This window comes from Aythya marila (genome assembly GCF_965140915.1).
Source record: "Aythya marila genome assembly, chromosome: 1".
NCBI lineage: Eukaryota > Metazoa > Chordata > Aves > Anseriformes > Anatidae > Aythya > Aythya marila.
In genome coordinates this window covers 138,408,116-138,432,734 of record NC_139042.1, presented here as the reverse complement: position 1 = coordinate 138,432,734, position 24,619 = coordinate 138,408,116, and the positions used below count along the sequence as shown (strand labels likewise).

General features: G+C 38.4%; 1 protein-coding gene across 2 annotated transcripts in view; it reads left to right on the top strand.

The window, feature by feature from the left end:
• Positions 1–20,521, top strand: part of PDE3A (phosphodiesterase 3A) — a 274,527-nt gene extending 254,006 nt beyond the window's left edge. For both annotated transcript variants that reach the window (XM_082784838.1, XM_082784839.1), the window contains exons 14-16: positions 1,405–1,560; positions 5,815–6,055; positions 10,257–20,521. In XM_082784838.1, coding sequence (XP_082640964.1) covers positions 1,405–1,560; positions 5,815–6,055; positions 10,257–10,504 — 645 coding nt within the window. In that variant the 3' untranslated portion in view covers positions 10,505–20,521. The remainder of the gene's footprint in view (positions 1–1,404; positions 1,561–5,814; positions 6,056–10,256) is intronic.
• The last annotated feature ends 4,098 nt before the right edge of the window (positions 20,522–24,619 follow it).

Below are 24,619 nucleotides of genomic sequence, written 5' to 3'. Positions count from 1 at the left end.
TTAAGCACATGTAATATAATCATCCTCCTACCAGAAAATCTTGCAGTCTGGAAAGTACAAGAAACAATGAAGGAAACTCACTGTCTGTCACTTTGGTGATATCAATGCATCAGAGCACTTACTGTCTGTCCTCTGACACTAGTTATGTCAGCTCGTGTATATTAAAAGCATAGCCCTCAACGTTGTGGACCTACTCCTATATGAGACAGGGGACTTGGTGACAGAGGACACGTAAGTTTTGTCTAGTCATAACACAACTTTCTATCCATTTTCAACTACTGAAAACTTGAAAATTAAAGCCGTGTTTCAAGAAGGGATTTGAATTTAAAGTTAATTAGACAGTAGAATAAAGTCCCTCCAACACTTGGAGATGTTTTAGGAAAAAAACCTGGGATGGGAAAATGTGGCTAATGACAGCAAAGGTTGGTATCACTGACCATTGGAAAAGGCCAAGGTCCTCAATGCTTTCTCTGACTTTGTGGGTAAGACCTGGCTTCAGGAATCCCAGATCCAAGAGATGTCAGAGAAAGTCAGGAACAATGATGACTTATCTTCAGTGAGGGAACACTGTAACAAACTCTGCATATACAAGCCCATGGGAGATGCAGAGTGTTATGGGGTGACAGGGCAAGAGTCAAGGGGTACAAATGGAAACACAGAAAATCTCATTAAAAATAGGAAAGGCCTGATTTACTGTGAGAGAAGTTGTATACTGGAAAAGGTTACTCAAAGAGGCTGTGGAGTTTTCCTCTTACTAGAAATACTCAAAATCCAACTGGTTGCGATCTTGAGCAGCGTCTAATAACTGGCCCTGCCTTGAGTAAGGGGATTGGACAAGTCCAGAGGTGCCTTCCAACCTCAGCTTTTCTGTGACTCTTTGAAGGTTATACTTTGATTTTAAGGCAGTTGATAGCATATATCACATTTCATTGTGGAAGGTATGGGAAAAATTGAGAAAAGGAAAAAAAAATGAATCCTGTCAGAAAAATTTAGATGAAATAGAAAAATAGACCTGTTACATGCATCTTCATGCTATAATAAAATCAGCATGTCATTTAATGGCAATTTATTTTTGTGCACAAATTAGGTAGTAATTTCTTGGAAAATGTCATGGAAAGGTTGCATTTTTTTTTGTTTTCCTAGTAAATGCTTTCAGACAGACACATTATTTGCTAAATATTAATGTCTCATAATATATCTCAATGTTCATTGTTTTTCACTTATTTTTCTTTTTATAGGATGATATGCGGGTAATGGTAAATTTCAACTTTAAGCTATCTCACCCGCTTACACTTGTGATTCTGTCAAGTAGCTGAACCACAAGGTATCCCAGGGCAGAATTTCCTCTGTGGATACATTCTTATTGAGCATTACTGTCACGGTTTTCCTTTCTCTGCCTCACAGGTGAATGATGACGTTGGGATTGACTGGACTAATGAGAACGACCGCTTGCTGGTTTGCCAAATGTGCATCAAATTGGCTGACATAAATGGGCCTGCAAAATGCAAAGACTTGCATCTGCAGTGGACAGAAGGCATTGTGAATGAGTTTTATGAGCAGGTAAATAAATCATGTCCAAGGTGGTATCTGCTGGTTGCATGTTGTGGGCTAAACAGTCCTGCAGTGTGCTAATGCATGATGAGTGAAAATTGCAGAGAACAGGACTAAAGGGAATGCCTAGAGTTCAAATTAGACCATTTGTTTGCTGGATCAGTGATAGTCCATATGGCACTCAAGCTTCTAATTTGTCCTCAAAGACATCTGATGATGGGGTTTTGTACAGGCTTAGCCAATCTAGTCTGTCAATATCCTTACCAGGTACATGGTGAACAAGTTGTTCTTTTCCAATTTTTTTCTGTTGGCTTGTCATCCTTCTTTCAGTGTTCTTTAGTACAAATGATCTTTTCATCCTTTCTTCCATATCTTTTCAAGACATCTACTGGTTCTCATTGCTCTTCTCTGCAGTAACTCCAGGTGGCTCACACTTTTGTTGACATGTGCTCTCCAAAACTGGACATGACATCCTTACTGAGATGATCTAAACAAAGAAGAGGGGTTATTTTAGTTTCCACTTGGACCATGTCCCTGCGTGCACACACACAGAAAACCTTTATGTAATGAATATGAATGCCATTGTAATATTGTTGACTTTCAGTTTATTACAGACTAACTATATCTGCTCCCTACATGTTGATTCTAGCTCATACTTTTTTTTTCTTTTTTTTTTTTTTTGACATCACTTTCAGCTTTCCAAAGGTTTGTTAGTACAACAGCAATAATAAATGCAAGACTCAGCTGATGGTAGCACAAGGAAGAAGCAGACACAGACTGATTTACAAAGACCTGGGAATATAGCCAGGCACTGGTGCTCTCCTGCCAGGTATAAGGGTGCTCTTAATTGAAACTTTTCTCATTATAATTTATTTAGGCATGCTGAGTGCAAGAGACAGAGCTGTTCCCAGTGGAAAGACATTTTGTTTCCTGAGTGGAAAGACATTTTGAATGTGCTGGTTAGACTGAACTTCACATCCTGTCTTTTCAGGAAGAAGCGTGCAGGCTAAATCACTGGATCAGACACTGGATAGTCTTCTAGGAGTGGGCAGACTGACTTAAAGTCATAGGATAAACCCTTTTAAAGTCTTGTCATCTTCACTCAAATTTACTGTACTTAGAGTTTGGAAAAATTAGGATTTTCTTCTGCTGCTGCATTCTGGAGTATGTAAAGAAATGGAAGAAGGGTCAAAATTAAGACATTGCCCTGAAGGTCCTTCATTTCTTTAAACAGTCATGAGGAAAAGAAAGGGCTAAGATTCTTATATATATTACAAATATAGTTAGTTCAATTTTTCTTTCTTTTTTTTTTTTTTTTTTCTTTGTAGAAGAGAATGAATCCCATAACAGAAGCAATTAACCTTCATCTCCCACATTTTCTTTCAGGAAATACTTTTCTTTGCTTATTCCCATTAAAGTTCTTCCAACAAATTGTACTTCACCTAATTCTGGTGATGATCATAGCTTATGTGTGTGACCACTGCATGCAAACAAAACTTGGTAATCATGTATATGATATGACTTTTCTTTGGTCCATAATAACTAATTTCAGAGGGCAGTAAGTGCTCCAATACAGTGGTATCATCAGAGTGTCAAAAAGTGAGCTCTGTGTTGAGCTTGGGAGGAACATGTGTGAGAGGATGCTGTGTTATCTGTTCCACAATAAAATCTATGTTGTTGTCCATCAGTCAGAAAGTTGTGCTATTAATATTTTCATGCTCTTGGAAGGTGCTCCAAAGGACTGCTGCAGATAATTTTCTTGTAATGCTATAATTAAAAATAAATAAACTTAAGATTTATCTTCTCTGCAAATTTTGATTCAGAATAGCACAATTGTTATCTTCTTTACTGACTTTACTTTTAGTATGGGAACTGTGGGCAAAAGTCTTTGAACCCTTCACCTGCAAATTACAAGACATTGGGTGGTCGGTACGATTTTGTTGGTGGTGGTGGTGGTTTGTTTTAATAAAAGATGTATATTCACTGTACTGAGAAATCAATATGTACTATTAGATTTTCTATTTTGTCTTTTGCCTGACATGAGTTGCTGTCCTGACAGGATACTGGGACTTATGAGAAAGCTGTAGAGGGACTCTGTCAGGAAGTGTACTGCCAGGAAGTGTAGTTAATGGTTTTAAACTAAAAGAGGGTAGGTTTAGATTAGATATAAGGAAGAAATTCTTTACTCAGAAGGTTGTGAAGCACTGGAACAGGTTGCCCAAAGTTGTGGATACCCCATCCCTGGAAGTGTTCATCGCCAGGTTGGATGGGGCTTTGGGCAACCTGATCTGGTGGGAGGTGTCCCTCCCCATGGCAGGGAAGGCTGGAACCAGGTGGTTGTTAAGGTCCCTTCCAACACAAACAATTCTGTGATTCTATGATGGGGCTGAAAACAAAGAGCATATTCTTCCTAGGACCTACTTTTGACATTAATAACAATAAGTTAGATTTTCAATTTATTTAACCTAGGTTAAAATCTGACTTTCTTTAATGAAATATACTATATATGTTGTATTAAACCATCTTCGCAATGCTTTTGATCATCAACTTTCTTCTGAGTAGGGAAAAGCATTACTTTTCTCACTTCTGAAGAGGAAAATTTTATGGGAAGTTTGAACTTCCCCAGAACTGTTGTTATCAAAAAGCATACATTCAGCTTTTCCTGTGAGAATAGTGAAATATTTTTCTTGGGTTTCCTTTAATAAACACTGATTCCTCTGATGAATTTAACTCCCATAAAATAACAAGTGTATTGCATATAACTGTTGAAAAACCTGTACCATATTGTTACAGTATGTTTCATTTTTTCCCTCCGTGTGTTCAGTATATTTATTCAAAGTTAGGCTAGATTTACATTAAAAAGAATCAAAAAATGCGTTGTAATATATTTCACATAATAAATCATGTTTTAACTGGACATGAAAAAAACTTATAAACATTTCAATACTCAGCTTTCTTTCCACTAGCGACAACTTACAACTATGAAATCTCAGATATGTTACTATGAAGAAGAGGGAGTTGCCACTTCTTTTAAATTTGCTTGTTATTTCAAGGATGGATGACGTTTCAGTGTTTTGTTAAGACAAATATTCTGCATTTAATGATTGATTATAATGTTTTTGGTAGGTTATGATAAAAATAAAAAGAACAAACCACAAGGAAGTGAGATGTTTGTGGTACACGCTTCAAAATCGAACTCTCATTCATTGACTTTCCAACCTATCAATGAGTTGTTGACCAGATAACATTGTCTCTGACTTTTGGAAAATTTAGATTGCCAGAAAATAAATTCAGGCAACATGTAAATTCAAGGAAAGTGAATATGTCTGCCCAGATCCTAATCTGTATTCTCAAAAAATAGATCTCCATGTTGCATTAATGTCTTAATTTGCATAACAGGTTTGATTAAAGGGGTGTGGGGTTTTTTTGTTTGTTTGTTTGTTTACTGGGGAAGTGGTATTCTGTCTTGACATGTCTACTCAGCTGAAAACTCGCTGATATCACCAGAGTCTTTGCTATGATAGGGGTGAGTGAGAATGTCAGACTTTGTACTTAGAGAAAGTTCGACCTTTTTCACATCATGAGAGGAGGCAAATAAGTCTTCCTATACCTCCTCTCAGCCCTCTCTCCCCAAGAAAAGATAGCAAAAAGCTTTATGGGAAAGATTTACTGCTTCTGAGTTATGCCGACATTGATGGGGATCATTCTAGAATTTCCAGAAAGCAGATAATTATGACCCAAAGCCAAAAGGAGCTCTTTGTTTTAAGAGATGTGTAATAAGGACAAAATCCATAAGAAAACTAGGTCAATGAAATGGCTCTGGCTTGTAGCAATTCAGTCTTGTCCCCTGCAAACAGTTGGCTGAGTACAAGGAGAATAAGCTAACAATCACAAAATCAGAAAACATTTCTGAAAATAATGTAAGGAAAGAAGGAAATCATCAGTTTTCAAACTTTCAAATTCAGTGCAAAGTACAGGACTGTGGTGATGGGCATCATTTTGAGCAGTGATCACAGTAACATTCTTGTTAAATTCACCCTGTTGGTAGTGGGTTCTCTTACAAGAAAAGAGCTGTAACTTCAATGAATCATTTGACATGATGGCACTGTAATAATGTCACATTGGCATGGTATGGAAGTGGCATTACAGTAGAACTATTTTTCTTTCATCATTTTTAATTGGTTTGAAGTGCATCGCTCCTTTTCATTACACGGTTTTTCTTTCATTCACTTCAGAGAAATTACTGCTGTTTTTCTTCTCCAGGGTGATGAAGAGGCTAGCTTGGGCCTTCCTATCAGTCCTTTCATGGATCGCTCTGCTCCTCAGCTGGCACACCTCCAGGAATCTTTCATCACTCACATTGTGGGACCACTATGTAACTCCTATGACTCAGCAGGGCTGATGCCAGGAAAATGGATAGAAGATAGTGATGAATCAGGAGACACTGATGAGCATGAAGAGGAAGGTACAGCAGAAATGGAAACGTATGAAAATGCTGAATCCAGTAAGTTACTCACACTTATTTTTTTTCAACAGAAAAGTTCCATATTGTGACCAAAAACTAAGAAGTCATATTGTAAAAGCATAGAGACCATGAACTGGTCATGTTCCACGTAGACCTCTCCAGAGTTAGTGATTCAGTGCTATCCTTGGTGAAGTTGTCACGAGGTTAGTCACATTGGCACTCCCTTCCCTGTATCTCATCTGTCTAGAAAGCACCAGCCTTTATTGCCCTAGTGATACATAGCCTTTTCTCTACAACCTAAACTTTTCTATTCTTCCCCAAATCGTTCCATGCCCAAAACTCAAAGTAAACATTAAATAATATAGTGTGCACAGGTTTATTTTAGTATCTACCAGCTCTACAGGATCATCTCTCTAATAGCAGACAGAACTACAGGTTTCTGTGGCAGATTCACATTTATGGAATTGTCTACCAGATGGAAAGCTATGAGGTTGATAACCAACAGAGACTACAAAGCATTGAAACTGATGTTTTTGGATTAAAAAGAAAGACGAAGGATGTTCTCATTTATCCATTCTAGGGTCTGGCCTTACTTTTAAATTCTTAGTCACCATTCATCTCATTGCTGTATTGTGTAATATTCTGTGTCCCTGCTAGTCAAGTTCAACAATGCTGTTTTTAAGTTTAAAGCACAGGCCATCATTAACACTTGCCATACTGAAAACCAACCATTTTTAGTCATCTTCTGTTTCCTTTTCTGTTTTTCTTTTCATAGAATCATATCATAGAATCATAGAATGGCTTGGGTTGGAAGGGACCTTAAAGATCATCTAAATCCAACACCCCGGCATAGGCAGGGATGCCACCCCCTAGATCAGGTTGGCCAATGTCCCATCCAGCCTGGCCATGAACACCTCCAGGGATGAGGCATCCACAACTTCTCTTTGCAACCTGTTCCAGTGCCTCACTACCCATACAGTGAAGAATTTCCTCCTAATGTCTAGTCTAAATCTACCCTCTTTGAGGTTAAGACCATTCCCCCTTGTCTTATCATTATCTGCCTGAGTAAAGCGTCCTTCTCCATCCATAAAGACCCCTTTATGTATTGAAAGGTCTAAATTAAGAGTCTGAATTGAAAGGTCTCACTTGAAAGGTCTCCCTAGAGCCTTCTCTTCCATAGGAGAGGTACTCCAGTCCTCTGATTATCTTTGTAGCCCTTCTCTGGATGGAGAGGTGCTCCAGTCCTCTGATCATCTTTGAAGTCCTTCTCTGGACTCACTCTAACAGGTCCACTTCTTTCTTGTGCTGGGAACCCCAAACCTGGATGCAGTACTCCAGGTGGGGCCTCACAAGGGCAGAGTAGAAGGGGACAATCACCTCCCTCGACCTGCTGGTCACACCTCTTTTGATGCAGCCCAGGATGCAGTTGGCCTGGGCTGCAAGCACGCACTGCTGGCTCATGTTGAGCCTTTCGTCCACCAGAACTCTCTATTCCTCCAAGTCTTTCTCTGCATGGCTGGTCTCAGTGAGTTCTCTCAGGCCATACTCCTGTCTTGGAGTGTCGTTACCCAGTTGCAATACCTTGCACTTGGACTTGTTGAACCTTATGCAGTTCATGTGGGCCCACTTCTCCAGCCTGCCCACGTCCCTTTGAATGGCATCCCTTCTTTCTTTGGTATCAACTATACCACTCAGCTTGGTGTCATCTGCAAACTTGCTGAGAGTGAACTCAATCCCATCATCTATGTCATTGATGAAGATATTGAAAAGCACTGGTCCCAAGACAGACACCTGAGGGACACCACTCATCACCAGTCTCCATCTGGACATAGAACTATTGACCACTACTCTCTGGGTGCAGCTGTCAAGCCAATTCCTTACCTACCAGCAGGTCCACCCTTCAAATACATATCTTTCCAATTTAGAGATTAGGATGTTGTGTGGGACTGTGTCAAAGGGCTTACAGAAGTCCAAGTAGATGACATCAGTCAGTCTTCCCTTGTTGACTGATTCAGTTAATCCATCGTAGAAGACCACCAGATTGGTTAGGCACGATTTACCCTTGGTGAAGCCATGCTGGCTGTCCCAGATCACCTCCTCGTCCTGCATGTGCCTTAATATTGCCTCCAGGAGGATTCATTCCATGATCTTCCAAGCACAGAGGTGAGGCTCACCAGTCTGTAGTTTCCCAGGTCTTCCTTTCTACCCTTCTTAAAAATTAGAGTGATCTTCCCCTTTTTCCAGTCGCTGGGGACTTCACCTGACTGCCATGATTTTTCAAATATGGAGAGTGGCTTGGCGACTACATCAGCCAACTCCCTCAGAACCCTAGGATTCATGATGTTCTACCTCATTATAATATTTTATTATTCAAGCTATTGCTTTTACGTTTTGTATCTTTTTCAGAAACTTAAAAATGAAAGTATCAAAGGTTTTGAAATACCCAGAGAAGTTCTTCCTGCTTCCTTCTTACTGAATGTGAGGTGCTCATCTCAGTCATACCAACATATTAAAAACTGTTTTCTTCGGGTTCCCTCAATTCTCTGTGACTATATGGATCTGCATTAGGAATCTACAGAATCTTTTGTGTAGATATAGAGGTCTTAAAAGTTATTAGAAATTTGTTCCTATCATCAACATAGTTATGGATGTTCTAAACCTTCACAAAACTTACAAATGAAAGGTTGAGATGTGAGATACATAAATACTATGTGTTGTGGAGATGTTGGTAGAGATGTTTTTCTTGATGGAAAAAAAAATAGGTATATGGAAATATACAGTTGTTGCAGAAGATGTAGCTCCTGATAATTCACTGAAACAGCAGAGATATATGTAGAGTTATGAAAATTTAAGGTAGCCTAAAATTGATTTATTTTGTTACTATACAGGAACATGTAATTTTCTCAAAGTTCTGTTGTAAATATAAAAATTAAACAGTCTGTAGTTATTCAGACAAATTTTATCACCACAGCAAATGCTCAGTGGTCCCTGCAGAGAGCAGCAAGATGCAGGTCACCCAGGAAACCCAGAAGGGAATGTCCTGCTGTGGTATTGGCAGAGTAGCGGCTTCTTATTAGTGCTAAACCCAAAGGTTTCATACAGAGAACCAAGGGCTTTCTAATGAAGGATTGAATTGGATTTGGTCTGTGCTCAGTGAAAAGCTCTTTGTTTCCAGTTCCAAAGCTTCAAGGGCTAAACATTTTGGACCCTGACACAGACGTACTTCAGGCAACCTGCAAATGCTAATCCACGCAAATTTATTTGGTACAAAACATTCCTGTACGTCACCTTCTTTAAAAAAAGAAATCAGCAGTTGTCTTTGGAGGGGTTATTATTTCAGTTCTATCACTGACATTGCCACTGTTAATGATCAGGGAAAATTTTCAAGCTTTGTAGTGTCAAGGAGTTAACAATTTGTGTTGGACAGGCTATACAGGCATAGGAAAAAAAAAATCCTTCAGAAAGCAAAACACTTGTGTCAGGAGCCCTGAGAACTAATAGTGACAAAAGCATTTTTCAGATTAATAGGAAGGGACTGATGAATCAAAACCAGAGATATGAGATACTTCCTGATAGTCTTTAGCTATGTGACCACTTCATCAGTGATCAAACTCTGTTGCTGGAGCAATGATGTGTAAAGACTTTGTGATCATCTTCACTGTAGTGGTAGAGTAGTAAATCTCAGTCTTTGATGAGGGAACATAGGAACGGGTTCCCTCCTTTGATTACTAATGCTTAATCAGTTTATTACCCTCCCACAGCACTTCTCAGATCAAAGGCAAAATGTGAGAAAACACAAACAGGCAAACAGGATTTTTTTATATTTTTTTTCTAGAGCAGTGAGCAGAGATCTGTTTTGTGATAGGGGTTTAATGTCTGTGTTACAAAATAAGATGATCACTGTCTTGAAGCACTTAATCCCAAAACAGTGAGTGGAAACAGCTCAGAAACATATTTTGTGCATAATTGTTCAAACACTAGATGTCTCTGTGAGCTATACGGTAAGTGACAGCATGCAGTCCATGAGCAGACTAGGCTGGGGCTCAAACAGTGTAGGAAAAGTTTTCTCCTGGAGGTCTGGGTTGACATGACTTTCTGAGTTTTTAAGAATCTTTAAGTTTGTGATTTTAAAAATTTGTTGGTGCAATTCCTGTATGTTATAACACACCCTACTTCCTACACCTTCAGTCTGTTCTACTTCTTCCCTCACAGAACATTAACATCACATGGTATTTTACAGGAAAGAAGAAGTTCAAGAGGAGGAAAATATACTGTCAGATCACTCAGCACCTGCTCCAGAACCATAAAATGTGGAAGAAAGTAATTGAGGATGAGGAGAGGTTAGCTGGGATAGAGAAGCAAGGCGCAGAGCAATCCACACTGCACCAATCTTCAGAACAAATTCAGGCCATCAGGGAAGAGGAGGAAGAGAAAGGGAAGCCCAAGAGGGATGAAGAGGAGAACACAACTGCAGAACCAAACCAATGACAATATTTACAGCAGTATTTTAAGACAGATTGACTCATGCACAAACTCTTTCTCAAGCCAGCACAGCATTTAGACACAACACTGTAGAATGGGATTATGCGCCTACAGCTGTTTAATTTGTTTCTCTTTCTTTTTTATGGTGAGGTACATTCTTTAAACTCCTATGCTCAAGGAAGCTTTCACACTGCGACACCGGCTTTTACAGACTTTCTTTACAGAGATTTGGAGGTGGGGGTGGGGGATGGAATTATATAAATATATATATACATAGCCAGGGTTATTGGCTGCGCACTTCAGCAAAATACATTTAATGATATATTATGGTCACTGTGATATTTACAGAAGGAAGTTATCTAAAGAAATGCTGCTTCTAAAGCACATTTGCAGTTAACAGTGAGGTACCAGTTAAGTAGCTTTGCTCTTAATGCTGAGGGATAACAGTTCCAGAGCTTTACATGAATGCCAGTGTATCCTGCCAACATATATGTGTGCGTGAGGGGGGTGCTTGCGTGTTTGTGTGTGTCATATAGCATAGTTTGAGTTCTTATCAGACTAGCTGTAGCACATGTCCCGATACATGACAATGAACAGGAGGCCTGCATTTTAGAGAATTTGTGCCCATGAGGAAGGCGGAGCCCTTTGTGAGGAGCTCTGTGTTTCCCGTCGTCCTCCAAGTCCTGCATTGCACACTGGCTGCAGGCAGCAGCCTTGCAGTAGGACCCATCCTAGCTTCATCTCTGTCTCAGATCTCCTCCTCTTCTGGCATTTCTCAGTCTGCTGGCAAAAGAGAAATGCCAGGGCGTTTATTTCCAGGGAGATTTATGAGGGGTTGTGCAGCACACTGCTCTTATAAGGATCTGGCCCTCCGTCCACTTCTGAGTACGTGAATGGCATATATGTTTCAGCAGGAGAGAGAAGAAAGCAAATGTGCATGCGCACATGGAAACTAGAGGCACACTGCCATCTTTCCACCCTAACCATATGCCTCCATGCATCAGTGGCCAAACATAACAATTTTGGAGCAAAACTAAGCCAACGTCTCTTGAGAGCAAAAGAAGGGGAGCATGGGGGTCATGCCTCAAAATAAAATGCAAATGTTGCAATAGGAGAGGGGTGGGAGAATGGTGCCAGTCCTGCGTATGTCTCAGCAACCACTCACATGAGCTTCAGAGAGCTTGTTTCTTCGGTGTGAGGACTGGATGGGAGCAGTTTGTAGATGGCGTTCTGCTTAGAAGCAGCGTGTTTGATCCCACCAATATATTTACTTTTTGTTTGCTGTTTTTTTTGTTTTGTTTTTTGTTTGTTTGTTTGTTTTTTAATGAGAGGAAAAGATCAGGCCTGTAGAAGAGCAGATCTTTTTGTTTTGTTCTGTTTGTTTTTCTCTGTTGTTTATGCTGTGAGCCAAATGTCTATTTAAAAGGTTGAATATTCACTTTCAATATTTTATTTCACAATATTATATTTGTCAATGATTAGCTATCTAGATGTAAATATGGAAATTTTTTTATGGGTTCCTGTAGATAATGATATCTTTAAGAAAAAGAAAAAAAAAAAAAAAGAAAAAAAGGGATTTTTTTTTGTAAAGCTAATTTTTTAAAGAATAAATACAAAAACATTTTTATACAGTGTAGCCATTTTCAAACCCAACAAATAAAGTCTTGAATACATGTAAAACCTTCTGGGAAGCCACTGGTCTACAGGATCACGGCTTTAGCATACTAATGCTCTTTGGGACTGGCGGCACCAACCAGTACCACACAATTTACAGGTTGTCGTTGTTGTTTTTCCCCACAAAAATAATTACACGAATATATATATATATATATATATATATATTATATATATGAATATATATATATATGAAGATCTCTCAAAAATGGTTTGACTACATATGTTTTTTATATGCTAATCTTGCAGTCCCTTGCCAAAAAGAGGATTGCTTGTTGGAGTGAGAATGCTTGTGAAAGGAAGAGTTTGTAGAAGTCCTTTCTATACATGTATTAAATTGCTGACATTGCATCCATCGCTTTTTGCCATTGTTATACATTTGCAGTATTTCCCAGTCCTGTTGATACCTTCCCCAAAATGTTAGAAAACCCTCTCTATCAAAGCCAACATGTGCTGTCAGAGTTTCTTTTTGCTTTGCGTAAAGAGGATTGTGGTTTCTTTCAAGCAGAGAAGATGTTTGCATTTTGACAGAATGACTGTAGAGCATGGCTCTGGATGCTCTTACCAGCAGAAAAATTTAGTGAGTGGTTTTCAATGAAATCAGAAGAACAAAGATCCAAATTTCACTATTGTTTTACAGGGAAAGTATAAAATTAATTCAAAAGAAAAAGTGCCATCACTTGAGTGTCCTCCAAGATCTAAGCAAGTCTCCACCAATTTCAGCTTGCATTGTTTTCATGCCTTTTCTGTTACTTCAATTAACCATTTAATTTGGGGTTTTCTTGTACAAGTGACATGCATATGTTATAGTACCAGAATTATTTAATGTGTTTCATTCTGCCCTTAAAAATTAAACATAGAGATGCTTTAAAATATCACATCTCTAAGCATATTTTTCTTCTTTTTTTTTCAGTGCATGCTCACTGGAACTGGATTTTTTATATTGATTTTATATTGCTTTTGCTAGAAGAAGAAAAAATTTATTACACAAAGTGTCAGTGGGTGCCCGCTTGGTAAAATTAAGATGAGCCAGAATGAGGTCAGTTCTTGTGACTAAAGTTTCATTAACTCATCTAAGCAAATATACAAGGTTGAACCAAGAAAAATTATCCTAAAAATGTTCAGAAAGGGAATTATTATATTTTTCTTATTCATCATTGTCAATAGGTTGTCAATAGGTAAAATCATTGTCCACTCTAATTTGTTAAGCTTTCTTTCTATAATAACAATGCAGCTGTTATAAATTACTACATTGGTACACGAGCCTATTTGTGGGTGCAGTTTGATTAACTCAGGACTTTTACAGTATGGGAATTGCAGACAGGCGATTTATCCAAACTGCTAGCAAAGAAGCAAAAGTATCTGGGACTGGGACTGGTGATTTTTTTTGTACTCCACATAATTAATGGTAAAATCCGATTTCTGCAGGTATTCACTCCTTATCAATCTGATTTTGCATCTTTGCAATGTATTTCTGGAAAAAAATTAACAGGGAATTCCCCAGGATGTAACACAAAGAAAATATAAGAGATATTTTATATCAAATGTGTGAATACATTTGTTTGCTTTTTTTTTTTTTTTTTAATAGATAGTGAAACAGTGACTTGTTTTTAGTTTTTATTTTTGTTGTTGGTTTTTATACCAGTTTCTTGTCCAAAGGAGGCAAACCTTTTGACCTGCAGTTACAGCACTGTTTTTGAGGTTAGACCTTGATGCTTTTCCATTTTGTGCAATCCTTTGGAGTTGCAAACCCTAAACAAACCACAACCTGTGCAGTATGTTGGGGAAAAAATAAATGGGAAAAAAAAAAAAAAAGACAGAAAGAGAAGAAAAAAAAAAAAAAAAGAATTGTATCATCGAAGTGTTCAGAACTCTGGTAGGATATTTAAAGAATTGATATGGGTTTCTGGTATGTACATTGTGTAAAGGGGTTCATCAATTGCTAGAGAAAGTAAGCCCTATTTAAACAGTGTTTTGCAGTTTAAAAAAAAAATAAAATATTTTAGTTTTCAATTCTTTAAAAACAGAGAGGAAGAGAAGTATCAGACTATGTTTTCCAGATTCAATGTTTTGCTTTTTCCACTGTAATGGCACCTGGGGGCTGATCCTGTTCCTTTGAAGTCTAGGAGGTTTGCTGTTTCATTAAGTTGGAGGCTTTTTGTAGGACTTGCAGCTTCTTGTGCAGTGAGAATAATGCTCTGCTAATCACGTGGCAATTACATATAAACCTATTTGTCCTTATATTCCCAGTTTGCTTAGTAGTCATATGATGTTTACTGTGGAATATAACTTCTCTCTTTATGCTTGTGGTGCAGAAGGAACACAATGAAGTAGAGATTATGAAAGCCTCAAATTAATTATTTGATTACCTTTTCTCTTATGAGGAGTCTAAGATTTTGGTTTTCAAGAACCTAAAACAATGTCTGGAAGTAAAAATTTCTACCACTTTCAAAGTGTCATAGTTTACTTCTTATGTTCTGATTTTTGAGGGAAATTGGCATTACGTGTTTCATTTGATGTACAGATTGTGTTGACACACCTCTAAAAATCAGTTGCTTCCTCCAGTAGAAAAAGCAGTTGATGTGATTCTGTGAGCCATAGATCAGAAATAAGTTTTAGGAATCTACTAGGAAAAAGTAATTCTCCAGCATTTCTTGCAGCATTTTAAATTTCCTTCCTCTGTACATGAAATCCCTTACAGAAAGGTAGATAAATGACTGTGTCACCAATACCCTCCCCTGTGACCTTGTACAGGGTGCTGGCTCTCATAGCAAATGACTGCCACATTCTGGGTATAGATGGTTCCTAGGCAGATGTGATTAGAGACTGCATTTTTAACATGTGTTTTTAGATACAAAAATATTTTTGAAAGTCTAGACTGTCATCTCTACTTTCCTTCCCTCCTTCCCTCCAAAATGCCTCAGGTAGTAGAATGCAGTGTGGACAAGCCAAGGTTCTAACCAAACTGAGCATCGGTCGGTGGTACAGCTCACGAGCACTTCCCAGCCTATGTTCCAGTCTGGGCACCTCCACACCCGCTGCTTCATCCATGCTACCAAGCTGTGAACTGAGTAGGTGTGGAGTGGCTGTCAGTTTAGGTACTTGACAGGCTGGGACTTAGGATGTTAGAGCTTTTTGTCTATTTTCAAAATGAACCTTAAGCACTTCTGAAAAATTTTGTCATCAGCATAATTCATCCAAAGGTTTGTGGTTGGTCCCAGGTTTTAATGAAGTAGTTTTGCAAAGCCTCATTAGTTACCTGGCACATCCCGCTTGGTCTGTGTGGGGATGTGATCCTGTGGTGGGGTGATGGTGAGGGGGTTGCTGCTGATGTACATGGGTGGAGGTTTGGATCCACCCTCTCACTGTCTTTCCATTGGCACTTCCAGAAGTGCCAGTCAATGTGAACCTGACTGTGACACCTGACAGTGTGAACCACTGCAAACCTGGCTGTGCGCAGGGCTGGGACCTAGAGCAAGCACAGGATGCTTGACCAGCAAACACCCCAGAGATATGCATCGGCTGATCCAAGTGTGGGAGAGGCAACACAGGTGTACTGCAGTTCATTCTAGAGAGGAACCGTCTAATAGAAAGGACATTCAATAGGCTGGGAAGGCAGCAAAGAGTTTGTGTCTTGTCTTTCTCAGAAAGCAGAGGCTTGACTGTTGGAAAACCTTGTGATTCATAAAAGGTATAGTAGTTGCTATTTCGTTTTTAAGCACTGTTATGGTTGAGATGTTCCAGAATTACATGTTTAAAGCAAAAAGGTTTCAGTTTAAGCATGAGCATGAGAATCTTGAGTGTTAAATCAGAGCACGTGCCTCTCCCTGGTCTGCTGCAGGTTGGAGGCAGGTGTGAACACTTGCTTGTTCTCTCTAGTCTTGGACCTGGATATTGGTTTGAGAAGTTGAGTATTCCTTTTCTTTCAAAATCAAATGTTAATCCCATTGGAGTGAAGTAAACCTGGAGTTTCAGGGTTTTTAGTTGATGTTGCAGCATTAGTTAAAATGGTCACAGCATTAAAGAGAAATGTTCCCATTAACTAGGGCAGAGGAATCTTCTTTTCAATTTTTAAGTGACTCAACAAATAAAAGCACCCTTTGACATCTGAACAATTTTTTTAAATTTATTTATTTATTTATTTTTAATGTTAGTAGGAGTAAAAGCCTATAAATTTGAAAGGAAGGAGTAAAGAAAATATGCTTATGATGTGTTCTCAGTGTTCAGGCCTCCTGAAGAAAATGTACCTGTTAAGTGTTGTTGAATGGATGCGGAAATAATTGAAATCAAGGTGAAAACTATTTTAAGCAATCATTGGAAAAACTAGCAAAAATATTAATTTTTGAAGGCAAACTTTGAATTAGAACAAAATAACACCAGTACATTTGAGAACAACTGAGTAAGATAAATCTTTCTTTGAATTTCATCACTTTCATTTAGCAAAACAACATTCCTGTGGAGGTAAATCAAAGCATGGTTTTAGCCCCTGCTGTGGAAGTTATTGAATCTCCATGTTGGAGGGAGCAGTGCAAGAGTTACCCTCCATTTACTTCCTAATTATGATTTATTCAGAGTCTTTTAGTGTGATTTGCTTGGCAGGCATTTTTGATGAAAAATTCATCACACCTCCTCAGTAGGATGTAAACGTTGCCCCTGTAAGTCCCTGCCTGAAGTCTTAGGGAGATGCAAGCTCCTCAGGAGCTGGCTGGCAGACGAGCACTGATTTATTTCTGGAGAGTCCATTCTCACAATGGCAGATGGGGGCAAAAGCTTGAGCTAGTTAACAATACTTCTTTGGCAAAACTGAAACAACAGTAAGTATTGCACAGCTTGAAAGCTTGCCAGCATCATTTGAGGTGTATGCAGAAATTCCCCTGAGTGCTTGCAGATGTAAAACGATTCCTTCTCAAAGGTGATTAGTTTATGTATAATCAACTGGCCATGTCAGTGGTCTGTTGAGCTGAAGTATGATGTAAAAGAAGGATTTCTGGTTGAAGTGTTCTAGTCCTCTGTAATCAAAGAAAACTTTTATTGGTGATACAGGATGAAAAAATGATAATATTTATTTCAATTGAGATTTTTTAGGTAGCTGTACTGTGCTTGTTGTTTCTTACTTACAAAGCTGTGCTTTGTGGTATGTCCAGTTTGGAAATTGGACAAGAGGTGAGAGCTGTCCTGCTGCTGCTGGCATATGAGACCTGGGTGCACTAAGGAGCACACCAAAATTTGCAGACATGGGAAGTCTTTTCTCCCAGGAGTGACTTGGATGGGAAAACACATGCATTTCTGTTTTCTGGCTGTGTAGAAGCATAAGACCAGACATAATGGACTTTGCCACAGCTGTAGGCTGCATATCCTTTTATGACTGAAATCTGTTCTGGCTCAAGGGCTGTAGAAAGCAGATTAAACAAGCAAGGTGCAGCACATGCCGTGGCCCCAGCGAGGCAGGCATGCATTTGCTCTCACATCTTCAGGCCTGCAGCAGGAGCTGTGCTCACACTGTCAGCCTGTGTGAATGGTAGAGGATGCAGCAGGAGGGAAAAAAAGTCAGATTTCAGAGCGCTGTTGTCGAAGTAGCTGGAGAAATACCTGTGGATAAAGCAATCCAACTCTATACCCACCTCGCCATGGTTGGCTTACAGCTGTAGTAGCCCCAAGCACAGTGGGCTTAGATACTCTGTTTCCCAACACCGTCTTCCTTTATCACATCGAACACTTGCAAACAATTAATGTGAATTAGCAATTGCTTGTTGCTTTTAAATATTTATTTAAAGGAGAATTGTTTTTGTTATGTTGTTCCTTGACCCCAGTCATTTTGCACCCATGCTTTTATGAAAAGGAAAAATAAATATAAAAATAGGTCTGTAATGTGAGCAGAGAGAAAGCAGTTAGTTTGCCAGGCATGTACATACTTTTTTGGGTAGAAAATCCATCGTCTGCTAAGGCTATCTTCCCTTTTTGAAATTCCTCCCTGATTCTGACACACAATAAAAATCTATATTTGAATGCAAAATTTTCATTTTAGGTCTTTATAAACCTTAATGCAGTACTGCAGATGGTATCTAAAAGATCAAAGACAGCATTTATTACTGCTATATGGTGTTGATGATATTTTTAATATTTCAGCCATGTCAACATACATTTGGTCATTACTTTTCTAAAGTCAAGTCTTCTTTTCTTGAGTAATCAATGTAAGATGTTTGCATGATGGAAAGTAATTTAAGTTCAATTTTTAAAAAGATGTGATTCATACTGTATGTTATGTTTGTTTATCAGATAACATTTTCACTGAGGGGTGGCAGTTTATTTTTTCTTAGTGCTTTTGATAGATGAACATCTGGGACATTTTCCAACAGAAACACATTTTCTAACCCTTGCCTCAGCAACTCCAGTGGAAGTAGTACCTTTCAAAAATAATGGTTTTCCAACACAGTTTTGCTATCTGGCTAAAAATATGCACGTATGCACAACACATACAAGCTATATTTAAATAAATAAATAAATAAATAACCCATTTTCATTGAAGTAATTAAAAAAATCAATCCAGCAAGGTCAAAACACTTGCTGAATGAAAATTTTGGGTGTGTTGATATAATTGACATGCTTGCTTCCCGACGAAATTTTTGGGCCAAATCATACAAATTTTGTATTTTCAAATGCACAAAAGGCCAACTGAGGTTTCTGAGTTCAGAAAACCCCTAGGAATTGTTATCTCCCTTTATATCCTGTGAGCCCTTACTCCTGTTGACTCCCAGTGCTGCCTTGGGACCCCAGGGCACTGCGCTCCAGACAGATTTTGTGATGTTCATTCAGATTCACCTTGAGCAACACATTTCTGCAAATCTCCACTAAATTTCCAAATTAATCCCTCCTGAATTTTTTCACCTCAGAAGGTGAGAGAAATCGGGGAAACGTAATTTTTTTACGGCTGCATTTGAAAAGGGTTTTGGATACCTTTGTAAGTCCTTTGAAGCAATATTTTGAAAAATAACTGCCAACCAAAGTGGCAATGCAGAAAAGTGCCATCTTGTTCAGGATTTGTACACACCAATTTTTAACACAGTGTTCTTTTCACTAAGTACTACATATGTTAATTTATATTTATATATTGTCAATATTGTTGTAACCAAGCTTCTCCTTTTTAAACACTTCAAGAAAAAGGCCTTGTATTTTTAGGTGATTTTCATAAACGGAATAATTCTTTTCCTTTCACTAGTATCTTGCACTCAGTACATGTAGCAATACTTAATATATTCTCTTCACAAGTATTTGTTAAGTGATTTAGTTAATGGCTGATAAATGTTTTGTACAAAATAGATTCTGTACAGGAAAAAAAAAATCTTTTAGATAAACATTATTTATTTTTACTGTTTTGTAAGTTAGACACTATAATGAAGCTCCTTTTTGCCAGAATTACTGGAAGTGCCTCTTGGTAAAATGTATTATACAGTAAATATGTATTCAAAATTATTAGAAATACTTGTCACAAAATGAACAATGTGGATGTTGCAATGTGAAGACAAATGTACAACATAAATATAATTCTGTGGTATACTGTTTGCTGTGTTTCTTCCTTTATCGAACAAATTTGCTTTCAGTGCTCAGCTTTCTGCTTAAGTGCCAGGCAGCAGATGATCTATCACCTCTTCAAACTCCAATTCAGTAAGGTTGGTGGGAGGAGTTAATCAAGTTTTATATCATGTCCAAAATCACGTGTTCTCTCTGAGCCTTCAGGTGGAGGGTATAAAATAGGTGAGCATCAAACTGCAGAGGTAACTGATAATACTAGACAATCCTGAAGAAGGACTTTTCTTGGGCATCATTCATACTACATAACTTCCAGCATAGACAAGGCAGATTTCTAATTTGTTTCACGGCCAGTTAGGTGACTAAACACCGAGCTGAGCAGAGGGTGAGGTGAGGGCTGTTGGCTTTGTGGTGGCTGCCAGGCACACCCCTCTCCTGCTCCGCAGTGTCCCTGTAATCCTCTGCTGAACTTCCACCAGCTTGCCAGCAGCTGTTTGAAAGTGCAGCCATTAAAAGTGTTCGCATTTTGCCATTGTGTGTCCTGCCAATGCAGAAAGTGTTTACCCTTTCTCCATCTTGTTTTTTCTCCTGTTTGGGTATGACAGGGTTATGCTGGTGCATATGTATCGTATATTCCTTCTTCTGAAATGTTTGACTATACCATAAAGCAGGTAAATATTGAATTACCATTCTATCTGCCAGCCCTGCTCTGTATGTGATTGTGACCCTTGCTCACGTTTATTGGTATCTGATTATTTGTAACTTTACCAGCAGAATTCTGCACTTTATTTCAGATCACTAATAAATACCACATTAAATGCCGCATGACTCAGACAATTTGTTAGAAGGCTTCATTATAAACATCCTTCTTTAATGAAGACCAGTACTTCAACATCTGTCGTCTACTTTTCAGTCCAATATGGACCATACTGTTTGAATGTGCTTTATATGTTATGGAACTTTTCAGTCTTAGTAATGCAGAGTAGCTAATGTTTCCAGAGAAAATGAAATGTGTCACCTTAATAGTGTTTCCCTTATTAATCACAAAAATAATGTTAAAGTGGAACATCAGTAAGTTAAATCAATTTTCATGCAACTGTTTTGACAAGTATACTGTCATTCTACAGTGAAAGATTTTGTAGTCCATAATGTGGACTAGCATTGATATCTATTATGAAAATTAAATAAATAAATAATAATAATAATAAAATAAATAAAGCATTTTACAGCAATCTAATTTTCCCTATTTTTTCTTAAGTTTTATTACCTACTTTCATCAAAATTTGGAGAGCTTTTCAGACACCTTGTTTGAAATGTTTGACTAAAAATTTTCTGTATGTGCAATCTATTCCAAGATTCTTTTCCTATAACTTAAAAATTACAATTTTCAAAATATGAAAAAACATCAGCCACAAATCTGTCTGCTAATTTTGAAGTGCCATCAGTTTATCTGTTCTCTGGCTTAAATTCTGAATGGCAAAAATGTAAGGAAATTTGCACCAGGCAGTGATTAGAAATTTATTAGTTGGGAGCATTGCCAGCATGAAAGTAAAATATGGATATACCTATTCTAACCAAGATGCTCATAATCACAGAATCACACAGAATTTCTAGGTTGGAAGAGACCTCAAGGTCATCGAGTCCAACCTCCAACCTAACGCTAACAGCCCTCCACTAAACCATATCCCTAAGCTCTACATCTAAACGTCTTTTGAAGACTTCCAGGGATGGTGACTCCACCACTTCCCTGGGCAGCCTGTTCCAGTGCCTCACAACCCTTTCAGTGAAGAAGTTCTTCCTAACATCTAGCCTAAAACTCCCCTGGCTCAACTTAAACCCATTCCCCCTCGTCCTGTCACCAGGCACGTGGGAGAACAGGCCAACCCCCACCTCGCTACAGCCTCCCTTGAGGTACCTATAAAGAGCGATAAGGCTGCAGCTGGTCTGTTCCAAGCTTTTAATAACTCCATAGCATGCAATCATTTGATCCAGAGATTCAGAGCTGCCAACAGAAAAGCACACTGCTGGAGTGACAGAGAAAAACCCTTTTCATTCAATACACCTCATCACAAAGACGAGACTACCAAGGTAAGAATGCACTTGTCTTTAGAAATCACAGAACTCTCTCTGGAGCTCTTCAAACAGTGAGAGGTTCCCATGGGAAGGGATGAGCAACAAAACACAGAGTAGAAGCAGTCAATCTGCTAATGAGACCACACATGAGCATGCCTTTCCTGCAGTTCTGGTAAAACATAAAGGAGACCTTGATGCACAATCAGTAGCAGCTCAATTAAATGCTGCATTTTCCAGGTGCTCAAATTACTCTCAACTGCTCAAGTAAATCTACTGCCTAAACCTCACTTGAAGTGTCTCACTAAATGTAGAAAGCTCAGAGAATTCTTGGCACTCTGCTTAACATTACTTTTTTTTTTTTTTCTTTTTCTTTTCACCTTTCAATTCTCTCACTAAAATCCTGTGGAAAAGACATTATCCCTTATGCCACCATGGGCTCCCTTGGTATCATTGGTGTTTCACACATGACTAATATGTCAGCTGCCTAATATCTTGGTGCTGCCCTGACTGATGGGGCGAGTAGCTCTGGGATAGGCATCTCATCTGAAGGCGTCTTTTAACTACTCCACACTGGGATCCCCAAAAACTAGCAAGCTAAGGAGAAAAAAAAGCCAGCTACTTTGTTGAGCAGCTTCATAATCAAAGCTTCACATACAAAAACTTTCTTAATTCATGATACATGGGCTAAAACATGCAAGTTTAAAGTCTTACCTAAGGCTTTGATGACTTGTGCCATGCTCAGTCTGGACTACTAGTTGTGATCACTAAGTAACCCAGAATAGATGCAGTTATGATTTGGAAGCTTGATATGGATAAAAAGCTACTGCAACCTCTGCTTATCTGCAGCCAGGAAGCAAACAGAAGAAGGGTCCTGTTTGATCTACATGATGATTTCATTTATAGTGACTGTTGTTGTTGCTAGTAAATTACTTCTCTTCACAAGCTTTTGCACCTGGCAATTGTTTATTACCATGCTTTCCGAAGGCATCGTATTCAACAGATTCCACACCTTCAGCATAATAATCTGTTCTTTAGAACTTTACACCTTCTCTTTCCAAATTTTTAACCTAAATCTTATGGTTTAACCCTAATTCAAGGAACTTATCTGCATTACAAAAAGTGCTGTGGGATTTTATTAAGATTACTGGTGTTAATCCCTAGTACTTGGCCAAATACCAGTTTCTCTTATTCTATTATTCTAAATTAAAATTCTGCCAAAGCTACAGTTACCCCCTGGAGTAACTTTCTGCCCTGAAGAGCTGTATCATTTTGATGGATCTCTATTTCTCCATTGCATCCCCTCAGAACTGCATTTCCTCAGGGTCCACTGGGATCTTTACAAAGTGTGGTTTTATATAGGTACACATATTGCTTCCCTTCTCCTTAAAACTCTAGTCAAAACCTGTCTGGATCTGTAATTTGAAGGACCTCATCATTGAAGGACAACCTCCTACCACTTTTACCTGATCTTTTACTTGGTTACCTTGTGTGACTGCTTTCAAGATAATCTACAGCCATTGAGTATGCTCCTATATATTAACCTAGCATGGAGAACATACATGGTAAAGGTGGTGTTGTTCCATTGTAGGGCTGCAGCAAGTACTAAATTGAACTCCAACTGCTATTTCCCCAAGTGCTTCTAATAGCCACTGTGTATCTATGCTTTTCCAATATGTGAGTTTTGTTCTGACAGTGGTTTTCCTATTCATTTATTTGTCTAACAAGGATTGCTTTATCAGCTAATTGCAAACATCTTTGCTGCATCTGCTTATCACTGACTCCAAACTATATAATTCCCCGAGAATCACAAAAAGCAAAAATGTATTTTTCATAAATTTTGAAGTGAAATTATACTCAGAGACGTTTCTTTAAATGAAATTGTTGCTTCCAACCCATTGTGCTTTCTAAATTGCTTTTATTCTGGCAGCTGCATTTCCGGACTCAAGGGTGGTGGAATGCCTCGAGCTTACTGCTCATTAGACAATGATTCAGATCTGGATCTGTTTGATTTTTTTTTTTTCCTGAGCTCTGCACAAACTTCCTTCATGGTCTTCAGCAATCATGAATGATTTCAGTTCCTCTCCTTCAAAGGTAGTTATTACTTGCTATTACTTTACAGACAAAATGCTTGTTTTTGTCTTCTGCATCTTCACTCCTGCACTGTGCTCTCTGAGGGTTTAGGAACTCACCACAGTAGGGGGACTCTGGGCCACAAGCAGTTACTGCCACAACTGTCTCTCCTTTTGCATGAATCATTGAAGGCACAAGAGGGCAGCTCAGAGTTGGAGCATTCACAGAGTAACATAAATAAAATAATAAAAGATAATTTGGCCAAGTGTCAAGCTAAGTAGTTGAGAACTCATTCTGCTGGAAGTCTGTACATAGCTCTGCTTTCTATGGCTTGAGAATGTGCTCTCTGTCAGACCATAGAAAGTACATGATCTCAAATTTTAAGATAAAATGACAACATGGTCTATCAAAATCTTGGTTATACATTTTCTGGGTTTCTCTCTCTCTCTTTTTTTTTTTTTTTTTTTTTTAAGTCAATATTTTCCTTTTATCAGATAAAACCAAAAGTTTCTTTGCAGTATTTATGTGTGTATTCAGGTTTCAGTGTAATGTTTATATTTGCAGGCAAGCTCCTAAATGTCTGTTAGAATATGTTTTGACATAACACCTTTTACAAAAGAAGAAATTCATGTGTCTGAACACTGGTGTTGTTTTGTTGTTGTTTTTATTTGGGGTGGAGGGGGTTGAGATTTTACAAGGTTAGCATTTTTTCATGAAACGTGCTTAAAGAAGCAGCAGCCAGTTCTGTGGAGCTTCACCTTAGAGACCTGCTGTTGG